At 29.9% G+C, this 16,132-nt stretch overlaps 1 protein-coding gene across 2 annotated transcripts in view; it reads left to right on the top strand.

The window, feature by feature from the left end:
* LOC100214595 (M-phase inducer phosphatase 1) overlaps positions 1–16,132 on the top strand; it is a 45,963-nt gene that overhangs the window by 8,720 nt on the left and 21,111 nt on the right. The window contains exons 6-11 of one of the 2 annotated variants that reach the window (XM_065793911.1): positions 2,997–3,206; positions 3,909–4,082; positions 4,337–4,414; positions 4,576–4,628; positions 9,444–9,504; positions 9,586–9,688. In XM_065793911.1, coding sequence (XP_065649983.1) covers positions 2,997–3,206; positions 3,909–4,082; positions 4,337–4,414; positions 4,576–4,628; positions 9,444–9,504; positions 9,586–9,688 — 679 coding nt within the window. Of the gene's footprint in view, positions 1–2,996; positions 3,207–3,908; positions 4,087–4,336; positions 4,415–4,575; positions 4,629–9,443; positions 9,505–9,585; positions 9,689–16,132 lie in introns of both variants that reach the window. The other variant, XM_065793912.1, reaches the window with a different exon arrangement.

The raw sequence follows: 16,132 nt of genomic DNA, 5'->3' as shown, positions 1-16,132 counted from the left end.
TTGATTGCTTGAAGGGGGCATTTGAGCTTGAAAAGGATCTTCTGGGGCTCACAGTGGTTGGTGAACTTTAATTCAGATAAAACTCAATTTTTTTCAGCTAATGGTTATCGCAATAATTTAGACCTTCCTATATTTATGAACAGTAATGTACTCGATGAGTCATCTACCCTTTATCTTCTAGGATTAACTCTTACTTCCAATCTTGCTTGGAAACCATATATCAAATCTGTTGCAAAATTAGCATCTGCTAAGGTCTCTCATCTCTTTATTGAGCTCCCCACTTTCTTACACCGATTCTATTCTCTATCTCTATAAATCTCTATAAATCTCGGGCCTTGTATGGAATAGTGTTGCCATATCTGGGGCTGTTCTTCTAATGATGCCCTTTCTCTTTTAGAACAGGTGCAAAAACGTTTTGTAAACTTAGTTGGACCTGCACTTGCAGCCAACCTCCAAACATCACATTGTCGTAATATTGCTTTTTTTTTTCTTTTCTACAAATACTATATTGGGCACTGCTCTAAAGTGTGTGCCATCTACTAAAATTCATTCTCGCGTTACTCATCATTCAATTAATTCTCTTCCTTTTTCTGTGACTGTTCCTAAATACTCCAAAAACTCTTATTTTTCTAGTTTTTTCCCTCAAATATCAGTTATTAGAATTCCCTTCCTTCATCTTGCTTTCCTGATTCATATAACTTGCAATCTTTTAAGTTATCTGTCAATCGTTATTTTGCTCTACAATCTTCATTTTTTCTCTTCCAGTAACTTCAAACTCTAGTAGTGGTTGTTTGCAGCCTTGTTGGAAGCAAAGTTTATTTAAAAAAAAAGCATGTTTACTATGTAACAATAACTAGGTATAAACCTCCTTGTGATTACTACAAAGCTCGGACAAGTCTGTACAATTGAGTTTTTGAAGAAGTATGAGCTGTCTAATATAAATGAATATGTAAATTTTTAGCAATAAAATCAAGAAATGATACTATTTTAAAGAAAATCTTTTGTGACAGTTATTTCAAAGAAAAATTTGTCACCAGTTTATATGACACATTTAGTTGTTTTAATTGTTCCATAAATTAATTATTATCAACAATCAACCAATTGTTAGAAAGCAATAATACATAATAGAGAAGGATAATAGGTTATTATGAAACTACTGTATAAAGAGATATTTGATTCAATATAGATATTTCTGTTATAATAGGCGTCTAATGGAATGAAGCAATCAATCTTGGTTACATGCCTGAAAGATTTAATATATAGTATACAAGGCGCAAAGTGATCGTGAACTGTAATATCTGGTATTTAATTCAAGTTTTAATTGAAATGGAAATGAGCCTAACAAAAATACAATACAGACACTTTTAGAAATGCTTGCAAACATGAGTTTTAAAAACTTTTTCCAAATTATATAATCAACCAATAAAAAAATTTTGTGTATCTGTGTGTGTAAACAATCTTAAATTCAATAAAAAAAACTTTTTTTATATAATGCATGAAATGCAGAAGAATACTTAATAATTAAATAAAAATAACAAAACTTTAATTAGCATAATTAAATTGATATTTTATTTTTTAGGGGAAAAGTTAAAATGTTTAAGTGTTTTAAATAAAAGATTTATTATTTGGTAATGAAAATAATAATATTAAGATAAATTTTAAAATATATTATTTGAGTTTTTTGTTTTGTGTTAAACTATATGTGGTTTAAATTAGTCTGTATATTTTTTTAAACACCTTCATTTTAATTTTGTATAAATATCTGTGCTAGAGAGTTACAACCTTTAAATTAACAGTTTTATTTGATTTATAAAATGTAGTTGAATAAGATATAAAATTAGTTGCAATTTCTTATATTTAAAATATTTGATTTATGCTAAAAAATTTTAGAATTGCGATTCGCGAGTGTTTCATTAACGCTTTGTTATGCATGTATATATGTTTTCTTTTTTGATAACATTGTATGGATGGTTTATTTTTCTTTTTTAATCTAATGGTTTATTTTTCTATTTTAATCTAATGGTTATTTTTCTATTTTAATCTTATGGTTATTTTTCTATTTTAATCTAATTTTTATTCAAATGAATTATTAAAGTTTAAATCATAATTTTTAAGAATACCTTGTTTTAATAATATGATTTTATAACAAGATTTTTTATTATAATTTCAAGATCATCGCAAAAATATTTTTTATTTGATAATAATTATTGAGTTTTGTGATTAAAACAGAGTTTTTGGTTTTTAAAATACTAAAAATTTGAAGACCAACATAATTTCCAGATATCACATTTTGCGATCACTTAATTTATGCTTTGGTATAGACATTTCTTTTATAACAAGTGTCCAATTGGATAAAGCAATGATCAATCATGGCCACAATTCTAAAATGTATATAAAATATAGATTTAATATGTAAACTTGTAATTAAAATAAAGATATTAACAATTTAAATAGTTGCTCCTATTAAAAATTTGGAAAGCTTTTTAAAATAAGGCAACTATCTATACATATAATAAAACTATGACCCCAAAAAAATTTTTTTTTGCACAATAACCTAATAATGTAGTTGTCAGTTTGATCTAAAAATTATTGTTTTTTTTATTAGTTGCATTTGTAATGTTATTGTAGTAGCAGCAGCTGCTGCAGTAGTAATAGTAGCAGCAGCTGCAGCATTAGTAGCAGTAGTTGTGAAATAACAAAATGTATATTAACTCCAAATAAAAGTTTAAGTAAAGAGTAAATCTTTTTTTCCCATAAATAAGAAGCTTCTTTAAATCAAAGAAATTAACTAAAAAAAAAATAAAACATAAATCAAAAAAAAAATTAACATAAATTTTATGCATAATTCATAATAATGAATTCATAATAATGTCATTAATAAAAAGTTTTGTATTGTCATTTGGTGTTCTCATTATTGTAAGTCTTACATATAAAAGAACTATATTATTAAAATTACATTTTAAATTTAAAAAAATTATCATTTTACAAATGTTTAGAATACAGCTTCAAATGTTTTGGAACCCCTTCCTTTCAATAATTCAGATTCGACTTTTATGCCAATTGAAGTTGCTGAAAACATTGAAGAAAACCACAGTGATCTTTCATTGTGTGAAATGTCAGATGAATTTCCAGATCTGGAAACTGATTTTGAAATAAGGAGAAGGAAAGCAAGCGGAAGATCTAATTCTGCTCCACCTGGAACAATAGTATGTTTTATAATATTTTTAATTTTAATTTAATACTTAGAATTGGCTTTTAAAAAATAATCAAAAATCATAAAATAATGCATAATATTGATTCGAACTCATTTTTTTAAGAGTTTGGTACCTAGATAATGCATCATTTTATCTAATTTTATTAGTGATAATAAAGATTAAATCATTTAATTAGTCTACTTTAAACTAGTTGGTTCCAACTAGTTTTATTCCTTTATAACAATAGAATTGCACAAAAATATTTACCTAGTAAAATTATTATGTACTAGTAAAAAAAATGTATTAAGGTATGTAGTAAAACTAGTAAAAAAAATGTATTAGACATTATGTCTAAATAGATATTTTATGACATTTTTCAGAAATACTTAAGTATTTTAATTCATTAAAATTAAATTTAAGATTTTCTAATGTAATATTTAAATATTTTGGCAATGCATAGTTTTTAGTTTAGTATTTATCAATTTTGGTAATGGTAATCACATATTGTTGTTATTTTTATTGGTTATTTTTGAACACGGTAAACATAAAGTTCAAGTTAAATTTTGTTTTTAATGAAAAATATTAAACCTTATCTATTGCAGGGCATGTTTACAGATTTATTTATTGCAGGACATGTTTGCAGATTTATTTATTGCAGGGCATGTTTACAGATTTGTTTATTGCAGGGCATGTTTACAGATTTATTTATTGCAGGGCATGTTTACAGATAACTACAGTAGTGATGATGGCTTTTTTGATGAAATTTCACCAGAGTATTTGAGTAGTTCCCCTACAAACATTCCACCCACTTTTATTGGTTTAATGGATGCACCTTTAGTTTCTAAGTATGCAAATTCTGAAGAAGATAAAGAAAATGCTCCTAATTTTGTAACTATTTTATTTTATTTTCAAATTTTTATGCTTGTGTACAAACATTATAATGATGATGATGATGATGATGATGATGATGATGATGATGATGATGATGATGATGATGATGATGATGATGATGATGATGATGATGATGATGATGATGATGATGATGATGATGATGATGATGATGATGATGATGATGATGATGATGATGATGATGATGATAGTGTCGGTGATGATGATTTTTTATAACAGTTTTTTAATTCTAGTTACAAAGAAATAATACTTTTCAAAAACCAACTGGTGTTCCCCTTAATAGGAATCGTTCGCAATCTTTTTCCATCAAGGTATGCTACTAAAAAAAGTATGATGATTTAAATCTGTACTTTTTTACAAATTTTTTTAGATGTTACAACATGTTATGATATAATAAACTATAAAATTAACATACTTAAAAAAGAGGTTACAGTTAAGTTAGATTAATATCTTGATTAATTTTTTTCTCCAGAGAGACAAACCTGCTGATGGAAGCAGTCCTGTATCCAGGAAAAAACATAGAAGGTTCATATTTATAACTTTTAATAAAATATATCTTTTGTTGACCTAGATAAATTTTACCAAATGGAATTATTGTTTATCTAAATATTCAAACTTATGTATGGCATGCCCAGCTCTTTTAATTGGAAATGAGGTCTGCAATTTTTTGCCAATATCAGAATTTATAACTTAATTTTAATTTGCTATTTCAAATAAACTAAAATCGGAAAAAAGGAATATTTTATTTATATTGTAAATAATATAACTCAAAATGGCAAAACAATTGTTTTATTATAATTCTAAATAAAATAATTAAACTAAAATCAGAATAAAGGACATTTTATTTAAATTTTTTAATAAACTAGTTAAAATAAAAAAAATAAAACATATTCTTTATTTAAATTCTGAACTAAATAATTTTAAAAACTCAACAGCAAAGCAAATGTTTTATTTAAATACAAATTGAAAAAAAACCGACAAACAAAGTTTTATTTAAATTTAAAACAAAAGAATTAAAATAAAAAACAGCTAAACAAACATTTTTATTTTTATTATAAATTATATGCCTAACTTGTTTCGCCATCTCAGCCCTGAAGAGGTGAATTAACTTTGAAAAATTTTTTTTTTTTTTTTTTTTAAACATATTCGCTTCCAACAAGGCTGCAAGCAGCCACTAATTAAAGTTGGAAGTTACTGTAAGAGAAAAGATGAAGGTTGTAGAGCAAGATAACGATTGACGGACGATTTAAAAGATTGCAAATTATATGAATCAGGAAAGCAAGATGAAGGAAGCGAATTCCAAAGAGCTGATGTTCGAGGAAAAAAACTAGACAAATAAGCGTTTTTGGAGCACTTAGGAACAGTCACAGAAAAAGGATGACACTTAATTGAATGACGAGTAACACGAGAATGAATTTTAGTAGATGGCACAAAAGACGCTAGCTCTTTAGAGCAGTGCCCATTATAGTATTTGTAGAAAAGAGAAAGAGAAGCAACATTACGACGATGTGATAATGGTTGGAGGTTGGCTGCAAGAGCAGGTCCAACTATGTTTACAATGCGTTTTTGCACCTTGTCTAAAAGAGAAAGGACATCATTAGAAGATCCGCCCCAGATATGGCAACAGTATTCCATACAAGGCCGGATTTGAGATTTATAGAGATAGAGAATAGAATCCAGAGTAAGAAAGTGGCGAGCTCGATAAAGAGATGCAACCTTAGCAGATGCTAATTTTGCAACTGATTTGATATATGGTTTCCAAGAAAGATTGGATGTAAGAGTTAATCCTAGAAGATGAAGAGTAGGTGACTCATTGAGTACATCACCGTTCATAAATATAGGAAGATCTAAATTATTGTGATAACGATTGGCTGAAAAAAATTGAGTTTTATCTGAATTAAAGTTCACCAGCCACTGTGAGCCCCATGCTGTAGCAGAAGTGAGATCCTTTTCAAGCTCAAATGCCCCCTCCAGGCAATCAGAGGGTGTTGGTTTCTTATCACGACAAGAATAAATGGTAGTATCATCAGCAAACAATGCCACCTTAGATGTGAGAATATCTGGAAGATCGTTAATGTAAATTAAAAAGAGTATAGGGCCAAGGATAGAACCTTGAGGAACCCCTGAAGTTACAGAATAAGAAGAAGAGTGTTGTCCATCAAGGACAACTTTTATGCTACGATTGGAAAGGAAGGATTCAATGATCTTAAAGATGTTGCCGGATACACCATAAGAAGAAAGCTTATGGAGAAGACCAGCATGCCAAACTTTATCAAACGCTTTTGAAATGTCAAGAGCGATGGCCTTAACCTCTCCACCTTCATCTAATGCACGATAAAACCTGTCAGTTATTACTATTAGCAAATCAGCTGTAGAACGAGAAGATCGAAATCCATATTGATGGTCAGAAAGTAAGTTATTAGATTCAAGATGAGAAATTAAGTGTTTGTTAATTAAAGATTCAAAAACCTTGCTTATGATAGGAAGAAGACTTATGGGACGGTAGTTAGACGAATCAGATCGCTCCCCAGAATTTTTGAAGATAGGGATAATAGATGCGGCTTTCCAGCAGGCTGGAAAACAAGACTCTGATAAGCACTTGTTGAATAGTTTTGAGAGTATAGACGACAGCTCCAGAGAACACTTCTGCAAGACAATAACAGGTATGTTGTCTGGGCCACAAGCTGTAGAAGAGTCTAGGCAGGAGATCACTTTAGATACAGATGCTGGATTGATATGAATGTCAAGCAATGGATCAACCTGTTTGTTGGCAATATCAGGTAGAACGCAATTAGTGGAATCAAGAGATGATATTGATGAAAAGTTTTTAGCAAACAGTTTGGCTTTGTCTTTAGGTGAGGTGACAAAGTCTGAACCATACAAGAGAGGTGGAATTATAGATTTGCCCTTATTATTGATATTATTAAAGATTCTCCAGAAGTCACGAGAGCCTAATTTTTGAGATGAGATACGAGATTTCATGACCTGAGAATAGCGGGTTTTGGTGTTAGACAAAACCTTTTTACAGTTGTTTCTAGCAGTAATAAACAGACGTCTTTTTTCTGGAGAATTGTTTTGCTGATAAATATGGAAGTAACGGTTTTGATTGGCAATCGCAGCAGCACAGTGTGAGGAAAACCATGGAGGAGAGTGAGGCTTGACCTGGAATCGTCGAGAGGGAATAAAAGATTCCATGCCAGCCTGAATCCACAAAGTTATGTAAGAAGCACATTTGTCGACAGGAAGTTGAAAGATTTCTACCCAAGGGCCATCACGAAGAAAGTCACGGAAAGAATCCCAGTCAGCTTTACTGTAGTTGAAAGAGGTTCGGTAATAGGGGGATTCAGGTGATGAAGAAGAATGAGATATTAGTTTTAAAGAGATCAAACTGTGATCAGAAGCACCTAAGGGTGAATGTGGAGAAACTGAGCACTGACTAGGATCAGAAACAAGACTTAAGTCAAGTAGAGAAGGTAAATGATTAGGGTTGTCAGGAAAGCGAGTTGGAAAGTTGACTATTTGAGTTAGGGATTGAGTAAGGCGAAAGTTGTGGGCTTTAATGCCTGCAGAGTCACTGACACTAGAGCCAAGCCATTCAGAGTGGTGAGCATTAAAGTCACCGACAACAACTATATTAGCTGATGGATAAAGAGAGAGGGCTTGGTCAATATGATCAGAAATAACATCAAAAAGAGTGCAGTCTTGAGATGAAGGAGAGCGATATAGAACAAAGAGAAAGGCAATAGAGTGAAGTGGTGCTAAACGAAAGCACATGAAAGAATAGTCTGTGGATTCAAACCTAGTTTCACGACAAACAGGTGAATTCTTACGAATGTAAATGCCCAGGCCAAGCATGTGACTATTGGAGTCTTTACGAATCAGAGGAAGATAACCATCAATACTAAGATCACAAGATGAGACAGCTGAACTCAAATTAGTCTCACAAAGAGCAAGTAGGTCTGGTGAACTTTGCAAGAGATAAGACTCAACAGAAGAAAAGTTACTTCGAAGACCACGAATATTAGTGAATGATAGGTTTAGAGAACTTGGTGATGATGATGGTTTTTTGTGTTTTATAGTTTTTGGTACTTTATTCATTTTTAAATTAGTTTGAAGAACTTGACTCAAAGCATAGATAGTACTCAGTACACCATTTAATAGCCCAAGCAATTGCCTCATTACTACTAATAAACCCTAAGCCGTTACAAAGGGCTCCAAATGTGGCCTCCGCAATGCACACCAAAAGTACAAACAGGGACACCATCCATGCGCAACATGGCACTGTTAATACTTTGATATTTTTCAGCTGTTGATGGAATCAGCCTCTCTGAGAGCTACCACAGAGTTCGGGAAACCTGACTACCAGCCGGCCTCAGAACCATAAAACTGAGTTTTAGAGCTGTACCCTCATAAGGAGATAATAGAATGAGTTGCCTAGTCGTAAAAACAGTGACACAAGCAAACCCATGCATTGAGTCAAGAAGATCCAGCATTCAACATCCTAAACTGGAAACAATGTATTAAAAATACATCTGCGCCAGTCTAATAGATGAAGAAGGGGTGCAAGGCTGGTCAACAGATAGAATCTGTTTACCCCTTAAGTCTTTGCCTAGGAGGCCTTCTACAAGACAGTAGCTGGGTGCATTTAACATCTGCCCAAGATAAGTATTTTTATCGAGACACCATCTCTAGCCTTTACTCAACCAAAAGCCCCAAGGCAGGGGGTGTTTTATATCGGAGTTGGCATCTCCTAGCCTTTGCCTAAAAAGGCGTATCCTACAAGGCAGCAGGACATGAAGCAGATTGTACTGGGTTACATGTTACCAGTAGCAGGATAACCTGATCTGACAAAAATATTGATAAAATAGCATATTAAAATTGTATAACTTATATTGTAACCTTTAATATCATGAGCTTATCATTTATATAGTAATTATAACAAAAAATATATAAATACTTTTAATAAAAAATAGTTATATTTAAAAAAAACAAAAAAATTAAAATACAATGCATTTATGATTTAAATTTATGACTTTTAATCATTCCTATGATGGCTCTAAAGCATATTTGTTTTTGGTTTTATCTATTTATATGCTGAATAGCCTGAAAATATGTTTTTTTGTTTTGTTTTGTTTTGCTGTTTGCTGTTATCTTTGCTGGTTCTAAAATTATTTTTGGTAATGTATTATAAAAAAAATTTTAATAATGTATTATATACAAGTATTATATATTGAAAATTTCTGATTTTTGGAAAAGTTGTTTTTTATGTTTTATAAAAAACATTTTTATTTTAGTTGGATCTGTAGAAGCAATTCATTATATGAAACATTTTTGTTTTAGTTGGATCTGTAGAAGCAATTCGTTATATGAAACAGATCCTGCTTTGACTCCGTTAGAAAAAGTTGGTGTCATTTTTTTCAGATGATATTATTAATAGTACATTTTTATAAGATTATCACATAGCATAATCTTTTCTTTTTAGAGGTTAACAGATAATAAAGGCCCTGTAAGAACTTTGCAGCGTTCACAATCATTCGATACTCATTCAACAAAGTCACCAAGTGTGGAAATCACATCTTTGTTTGGTAAATAAGTTTTTTTCTAATACATGTTTGAATTACTTAAAAGTAAAATCGAAGTTATTTTATAATCATTTTTTGCATTGATCAAATAGCGTGAAAGTTTTTGATTCGCATGCTAAAAGTAGATGTTGTAAACTTGTTAAAAGTAAATGTTTTATTTGCATGTAGTACTTACTACACTTAGAAATCTATTAAATCAGTTGCTGCAATAGCAGATGCTTTATTGTATCTATAACTTTTGGTTGTTTGGTAGAGTTTGTTGAACTAAAACAATGTTTTCTTATTATTATTAATATACAGTTAATTACTGGTAAGTTAAACACTAGTTAACTTGAACTTTTGTTATCTTCAACAATTTCATTTGGCCCCTTGAAATCCACTAATTGATTACTATAAAAATATTTCAGGTAAGTCAAACCTCTGATAACTCAAACTTCGTTAAGTGGAACCATTTTTTGTCCTTTTTCAGCAAATTTCTTATGATAACTCATAATTTCTGTATGGGTAATAAAGAAAGCAAAATAACTTCAAAAGAAGTCACTCCATATAAAACATATATAACAGTAGCCTATTTTTGTTGTAGTTGTTGTTGTTTTATATAGGTCTTAGTAAGATAAATCGTTATCAGGTGTAAAATAGGGCTTTAGCAGAACTATTATAAATAAACCATAATTAAATATCATTAAAAAAGCAATTATTTTTTAGTTTAATGAATTTGTTTATAAAAGACCATTTTTAGAAGCAAATAATATTTTTTTACCAAATAATAAGGAAGTCATTTTGTTGCTAAATTTTTTGAATGTTTACAGCATGAATACAATAGCTAACTTCTCTCACAGAAACATTCTTTACACTTTTATTAGTATAATGGTATTTATTTAATGTTTATACTTTAGCAACAAATAAAGAAGAATTGTCCTAACAGCTGAATACAATTATTTTTGATAAAATTATTGTAATTGAGGGAATGCATTAAAATAGCAGTGGTTGTATTGATTTTAAAGTTAGTTTATAAAATTTGAAGAGATTTTTTTAATTTTTACAGGGAAAGTAAGTATTACTTTAATTATAATATATTTATTTGTGTATGCTCAATGGTAAAAGTCTTTTCTAAACCTTTTTAAGTGGGTTGAGTACATCATTGAACATCAACAAAACGCAACATTATTTTGAAGTATCATAGAAAGGGTAAATCTTACTCGTATAAACAAAATATTCTCAGATGATCAGCAAAAATGAATTTAAATGCCATAAATTATAAAGCAAAAGTTGAGAAATCAGGTGGAAAGACTACCGCACAAGAAGACCGAAGAGTTGTAAGATATGTTAAAAGCAAACTATTTTTATCAGCTAAGCAAGTCAAAGATGATCTTGAAATACAAGTAAATGACACAACTGCTTGTAGACGCTTAAGAGAAAACAATTTATATGCATTTAGTCACAAGAGGTTCCTTTGTTGGAAAAAAAAATTCAGCTAAATGTTTGCAGTTTGCAAACCAACATCTGAATTGGCCCATCAAAAAGTGGCGCAACATAATATTGGCTGATGAATCAAAAATCGTTCTTTATGGAGGTACAGGTTCAAGTCAATATGTAAGAACAACAACAAGAAGATATTTATTTTCCTCAAAATTTACAATCATATAATTACAATAATAATAATAGTAATAATAACAATAATAAGAAGAATATCTATAATATTATAAATAATAAAATCATAATATCATTATTAGGAATAAATATAAAAAATTGATTGACAAGGAAGGAGTCACTCATGTAGAAACCTGATCAAAGGAGTGACACCAAATAATTATATTATTAATATAAATTTAAAAAATAATAATAATAGTAACAAAAGTAATAGTGTTTATAATAATTATGATTATAATAGTATTAATAAAAATAGCAGCAATAAAAATAATAAATAATAACAACAAAAACAATAGAGTTTCTTTTAAAATAGTAAGAAGGAAGAAAAAAAAAAATATTAAAAGAAGTTAATAATGATAAAAAATTAAAATTAAATTTTTTTTAGAATTTGTTTGAATTTATTTTGTTTTAAATGAATTAAAAAAAGAAATAAAGATAAATTATCTTGAAGTTTTAATTTTTCAAACTCATTCACAATGCACACAAGACTTTGATTCCATTCACTGATGCACTGATGTGTAATTGAGTACTTACCATACCTCAAAGGTTTATAGGGAGGTACATTTAGTTTTCCGTTATTAATGTTTCTAGTTAAATGTGAATGTATAAATCGAGTTTCAGTGAAAAAGGTTGTAATAAAGGAAGGTAAGTTTTTATTAAGGGAGCCAAAAACAAAAAGAAGATTACCAAATCTAACTAGTGCTGACAATGTTGGAGTTTTAAGTTTTTTAAGAAGTTTGAAGTTTCTGTATCATGGAGTTGAAAATTTGTTATTTGGATTGACGCTGAGCTGATAACAATTTAATAATATTACAGTTGCAAATTTGTCCCAAAACCTGAAAACAGTAGTTGAGATGAGACTGAAAGATTTGCAAATTATTGAAAGCATGCTATTAGTTCAGATAAGTTTTACTTGCATCTATATGAAAATTCCATGAGTGGTTTGAATCTATAAAAATACTAAGATATTTAACAATATGTGTTGGATATAAATGTCTATTAATTTTAGTTTAGTTATATGGTTGTTGTATAAATGTTTTTGTTTTGGAGATGAAAAAAATATTAGTTCAGTTTTTTCCAAGTTCAGAGAAATTAAGTTTGCGTTTAGCCAATGAACTAACCCTTTTAGATTTAAGTTTATATTCTTACACAAGGAATGATGAGGCTTAATAATATGCAAGATATTAGTATCATCAGCAAACAAATGGGCTGTTAAGAAGTGGACAGAATTATTTTGTCATTAATATAAATCAAAAACAATAAAGGGCCAAGAACAGTACCCTGGGGAACACCACAAAATATGTGTTTGTTATTTGATTTGTAACCATTAATGCTAACAAACTGCTTCCAATTTGAGAGATAAGATTACAATTTAAGATTACCAGAGATAAGATTACCAATTACAAGCAACTCCTCAGATTCCGTAATGTTCAAGTTTAGAAATCATCTTGTTTCTCTGCGCAGCGGCCTTGTTCGTCAAGGTTCGTGTTTTGGAGTTAGAGAGAGGGTTATAACCACAATTAAGTAGCCTCCTCGTCTGTAGTGGCCTTCTTGGCCTTGGGGAGGTAAATTTAAAAAAAAATGGTATGATTAACAATATCGAAAGCTTTTTGTAAGACGATAAAAATGCCACCAATGAAATGACCAGTATCCAGTGCCTTTTAAGAGTGTTTTAAGAGTGGAGATGCTGTTAGCTGATTGGGATGCTGTTACCTGTTGGTTTTCTAGGGTTCAATTTAGATATAAGTGATGAGATTTCAGAGTGGTTTGTAGGAAATTCAATAAACTATGAAAATTTAGATGCTTACTATGATGCTTAAGATTTCTATAGCTAAGATGAGTTTTAGAATTTATTACATTTGTGAAAAAGTTGTTGAATTCTTTGGAGATTTGTTCAGTTATGTATGTTTCGTTAACTCGTAAGCAATTTGGAGGTACATTTTTTACTTTTATTAGAATTTTTATGCCTTTCCAAATTTGACTAAGATTTTTTACATCCTTTGAAATGTATTTTTTTACTCAGTTTTATTAGATTAATTATGGTATATTTATAGCGTTTAAATATAGTTTTTTAGTTTAATTATATTTGTTGGATCTTTTATCCTTAACATTTTCCTTGAATTTTTCCTTAAATTGAGTAAGATCCATAAGATGTCCAGCTAATACAGAATTTCAGAAAAAATAAATCATTAACCCTCTGATACATGGTGGAACCAAAGTCATGGTATGGGGCTGCTTCTCATATAATGGTGTGGGCCCTATAAGATTAATGATATCATGGATCAACATATATATGTTGACATCCTAAATAATGTCATGTTGCTCTATGCTGTTGAAGATATGTCGCTAAAATAGGTCTTCCAACAAGACAATGACCCGAAACACACAAGGCAAAGGAGTGTTTTCATGTCAATAGGGTTGACGTTATAGAGCAGCCTGCTCAGTCACCCAAACCCCATTGAAAACTTATGGGGAGATGTTAAGAAAGCAGTTTCTGCTGTTAATCCAACTAATTCTCAGCAGTTATGGATAGCTATTCAACATGCATGGTATGCTATACCCGCAGAAAAATATCAATGTCTTGTTGACTTAATGCATCAGCATTGCGAAGCCATTATCCAAAACAAAGCTTTTGCAACAAAATACTAAGGGTAAATATTATTATATTTATTTTTAACCTTTTAATGTTAAAAAATTAACTTTCTTAATGTTTCTAAACTTTCTCTAGAAAAGTTATTTTTAGTTATTATTTTTCTCCATTTTCAGATACCACTGCTATTTCAATGACTGCAATCTATTTTTAATATTATTGTTTTGTTTCTGAAATAAAATGCAAAGCTACTGATGTGATTTTTTTTATTCTAATAGATTTAAGTGTCAAAATAAATATAAATTTTTTTTTTTTAATAGTTAGAGAAAAAAAATTGCTCAATAGTATTCAAAAAAACTCAAGGTACTCCTATTTTTATGCTCACAGCTGTAAATGACGTCACTGTGGAAAGTTTTAAAGTAGTCAATCTTGAATCTTACTGTTGCTCTTTTTTTGCCAATTGTAACCAAATGAGCATTGAATTAGACAAAATAAAAGTTTGTTAAAAGTTTTTAATAATAAAGTTATTCCAAAGTTTTAATCGTTCCAAAAATCATTGTACTTTCTCGTTTATGACTTTTTTTAATATTTGTGTGTTGATATTTATGATAATGTTCTTATGTTTTTATATTTAAAGTTTAGAATAAAAATGCTTAGTTAGCACTTACTAAATAAAACACTTCTGCAAGACTATAACAAGTATGTTGTCTGGACCACAAGCTGTAGAAGAGTCAGCAGGAAATCACTTTAGGTACAGAAGCTGAGGTGATATGATTGTCAAGCAATGGATCAACCTGTTTGTTGGCTATATCAGGTAAGATGTGATTAGTGGAATCAAGAAATGAGATAAAAAGTTCAAAGCAAACAATTCAGCTTTGTCATTAGGTGAGGTAACAAAATCTGAACCATGCAAGAGAGGTGGAATAACGTACAATGTTAAAGGGATTCTGATGATGAAGAAGAATGAGATAATAGTTTTGGACAGATCAAACTGTGATCAGAAGCACCTAAGGGTGAATGTGGAGAAATTAAGTACTGACTCGGATCAGAAACAAGACATAAGTCAAATAGAGAAGGTAAATGATTTGGATTATCTAGAAAGCCAGTTGGAAAGTTAACTATTTATGTTAAAGATTGATGAAGAGAAAAGCCGTGGGCCTTATTGCCTGCAGAGTCACTGACACTAGAACTAAGTCATTCAGTGTGATGAGCATTAAAGTCACTAACAACAACGATATTGGCTGATGGATAAAGAGAAAGGGATTGCTCAATTTGATTAGAAATAACATCAAAAGAGTGCAGTCTTGAGATGAAGGAGAGTGGCATAGAGCAAAGAGAAAGGTGATAGAGTGAGAAAACAAAAGGGTGGATTTTTACAAATGTAAATGCTCAGGCCAAGCATGACTATTAGAGTGTTTACAAATTAAAGGAAGATAACCATTAGCACTAAGATCACAAGATGAGACAGTTGAATTCAAATCCAATTTAGTTTGAAATGATTTTTCAGAGTCTATTGTTTTAGCTATATTTTATTATTTCCTTGCAACTCAAAATTTTAGGAATATTCCATGATGTCTGTTAAAAAACCTAAATCAATCAGCCAGCGCATGTCATCTAGTTCATAATACTTTACTTTTTATCATTTATAAATATTTTTATTTCTTCAATTAAACTCACAAATCCTGTAAGAACTTTAGTATAAGACCATGTTAATTATCTTCAGTATCTTTTAACATGGCTTTAAAAAGTCTGTATTGCAGTGAATTAATTATTAATATAGAACTGATTACTTTTGTAACTATTTTCATAACATGTTCTAATGGCAATATTTTACAACACAGCTTCCTGGTGGATTATACAGTGGCAGGACATAAAGTTTGAAAATAATTTATCCTTCTTGCAGAGGGCAATAAATACTTTATTTTTACCAATCATTGCTGATGTCCCATCGATGGTTATTGCAGACAGCTTTTCTGTAATAATCACTTATGGGACACCAATATGTCAATAATTACAGTTAAAACATTACCATTAAAAAAACATATTTATGGAGTTGGTGTATGTTCTGAATAGATTATAAATATCCTCACCCCTTGTCTTTCCTTTCATATTATTGAAATTGCATGTATTCTTCTTGTGATGGTGTTATTTGATAACTATTAGTCTTGTATTGCTAAGATAATCTCATCTTTGTTTGAAAATCCCTT

This window comes from Hydra vulgaris, chromosome 03, assembly GCF_038396675.1.
Source record: "Hydra vulgaris chromosome 03, alternate assembly HydraT2T_AEP".
NCBI lineage: Eukaryota > Metazoa > Cnidaria > Hydrozoa > Anthoathecata > Hydridae > Hydra > Hydra vulgaris.
This window is presented reverse-complemented; position numbering and strand designations above follow the sequence as displayed.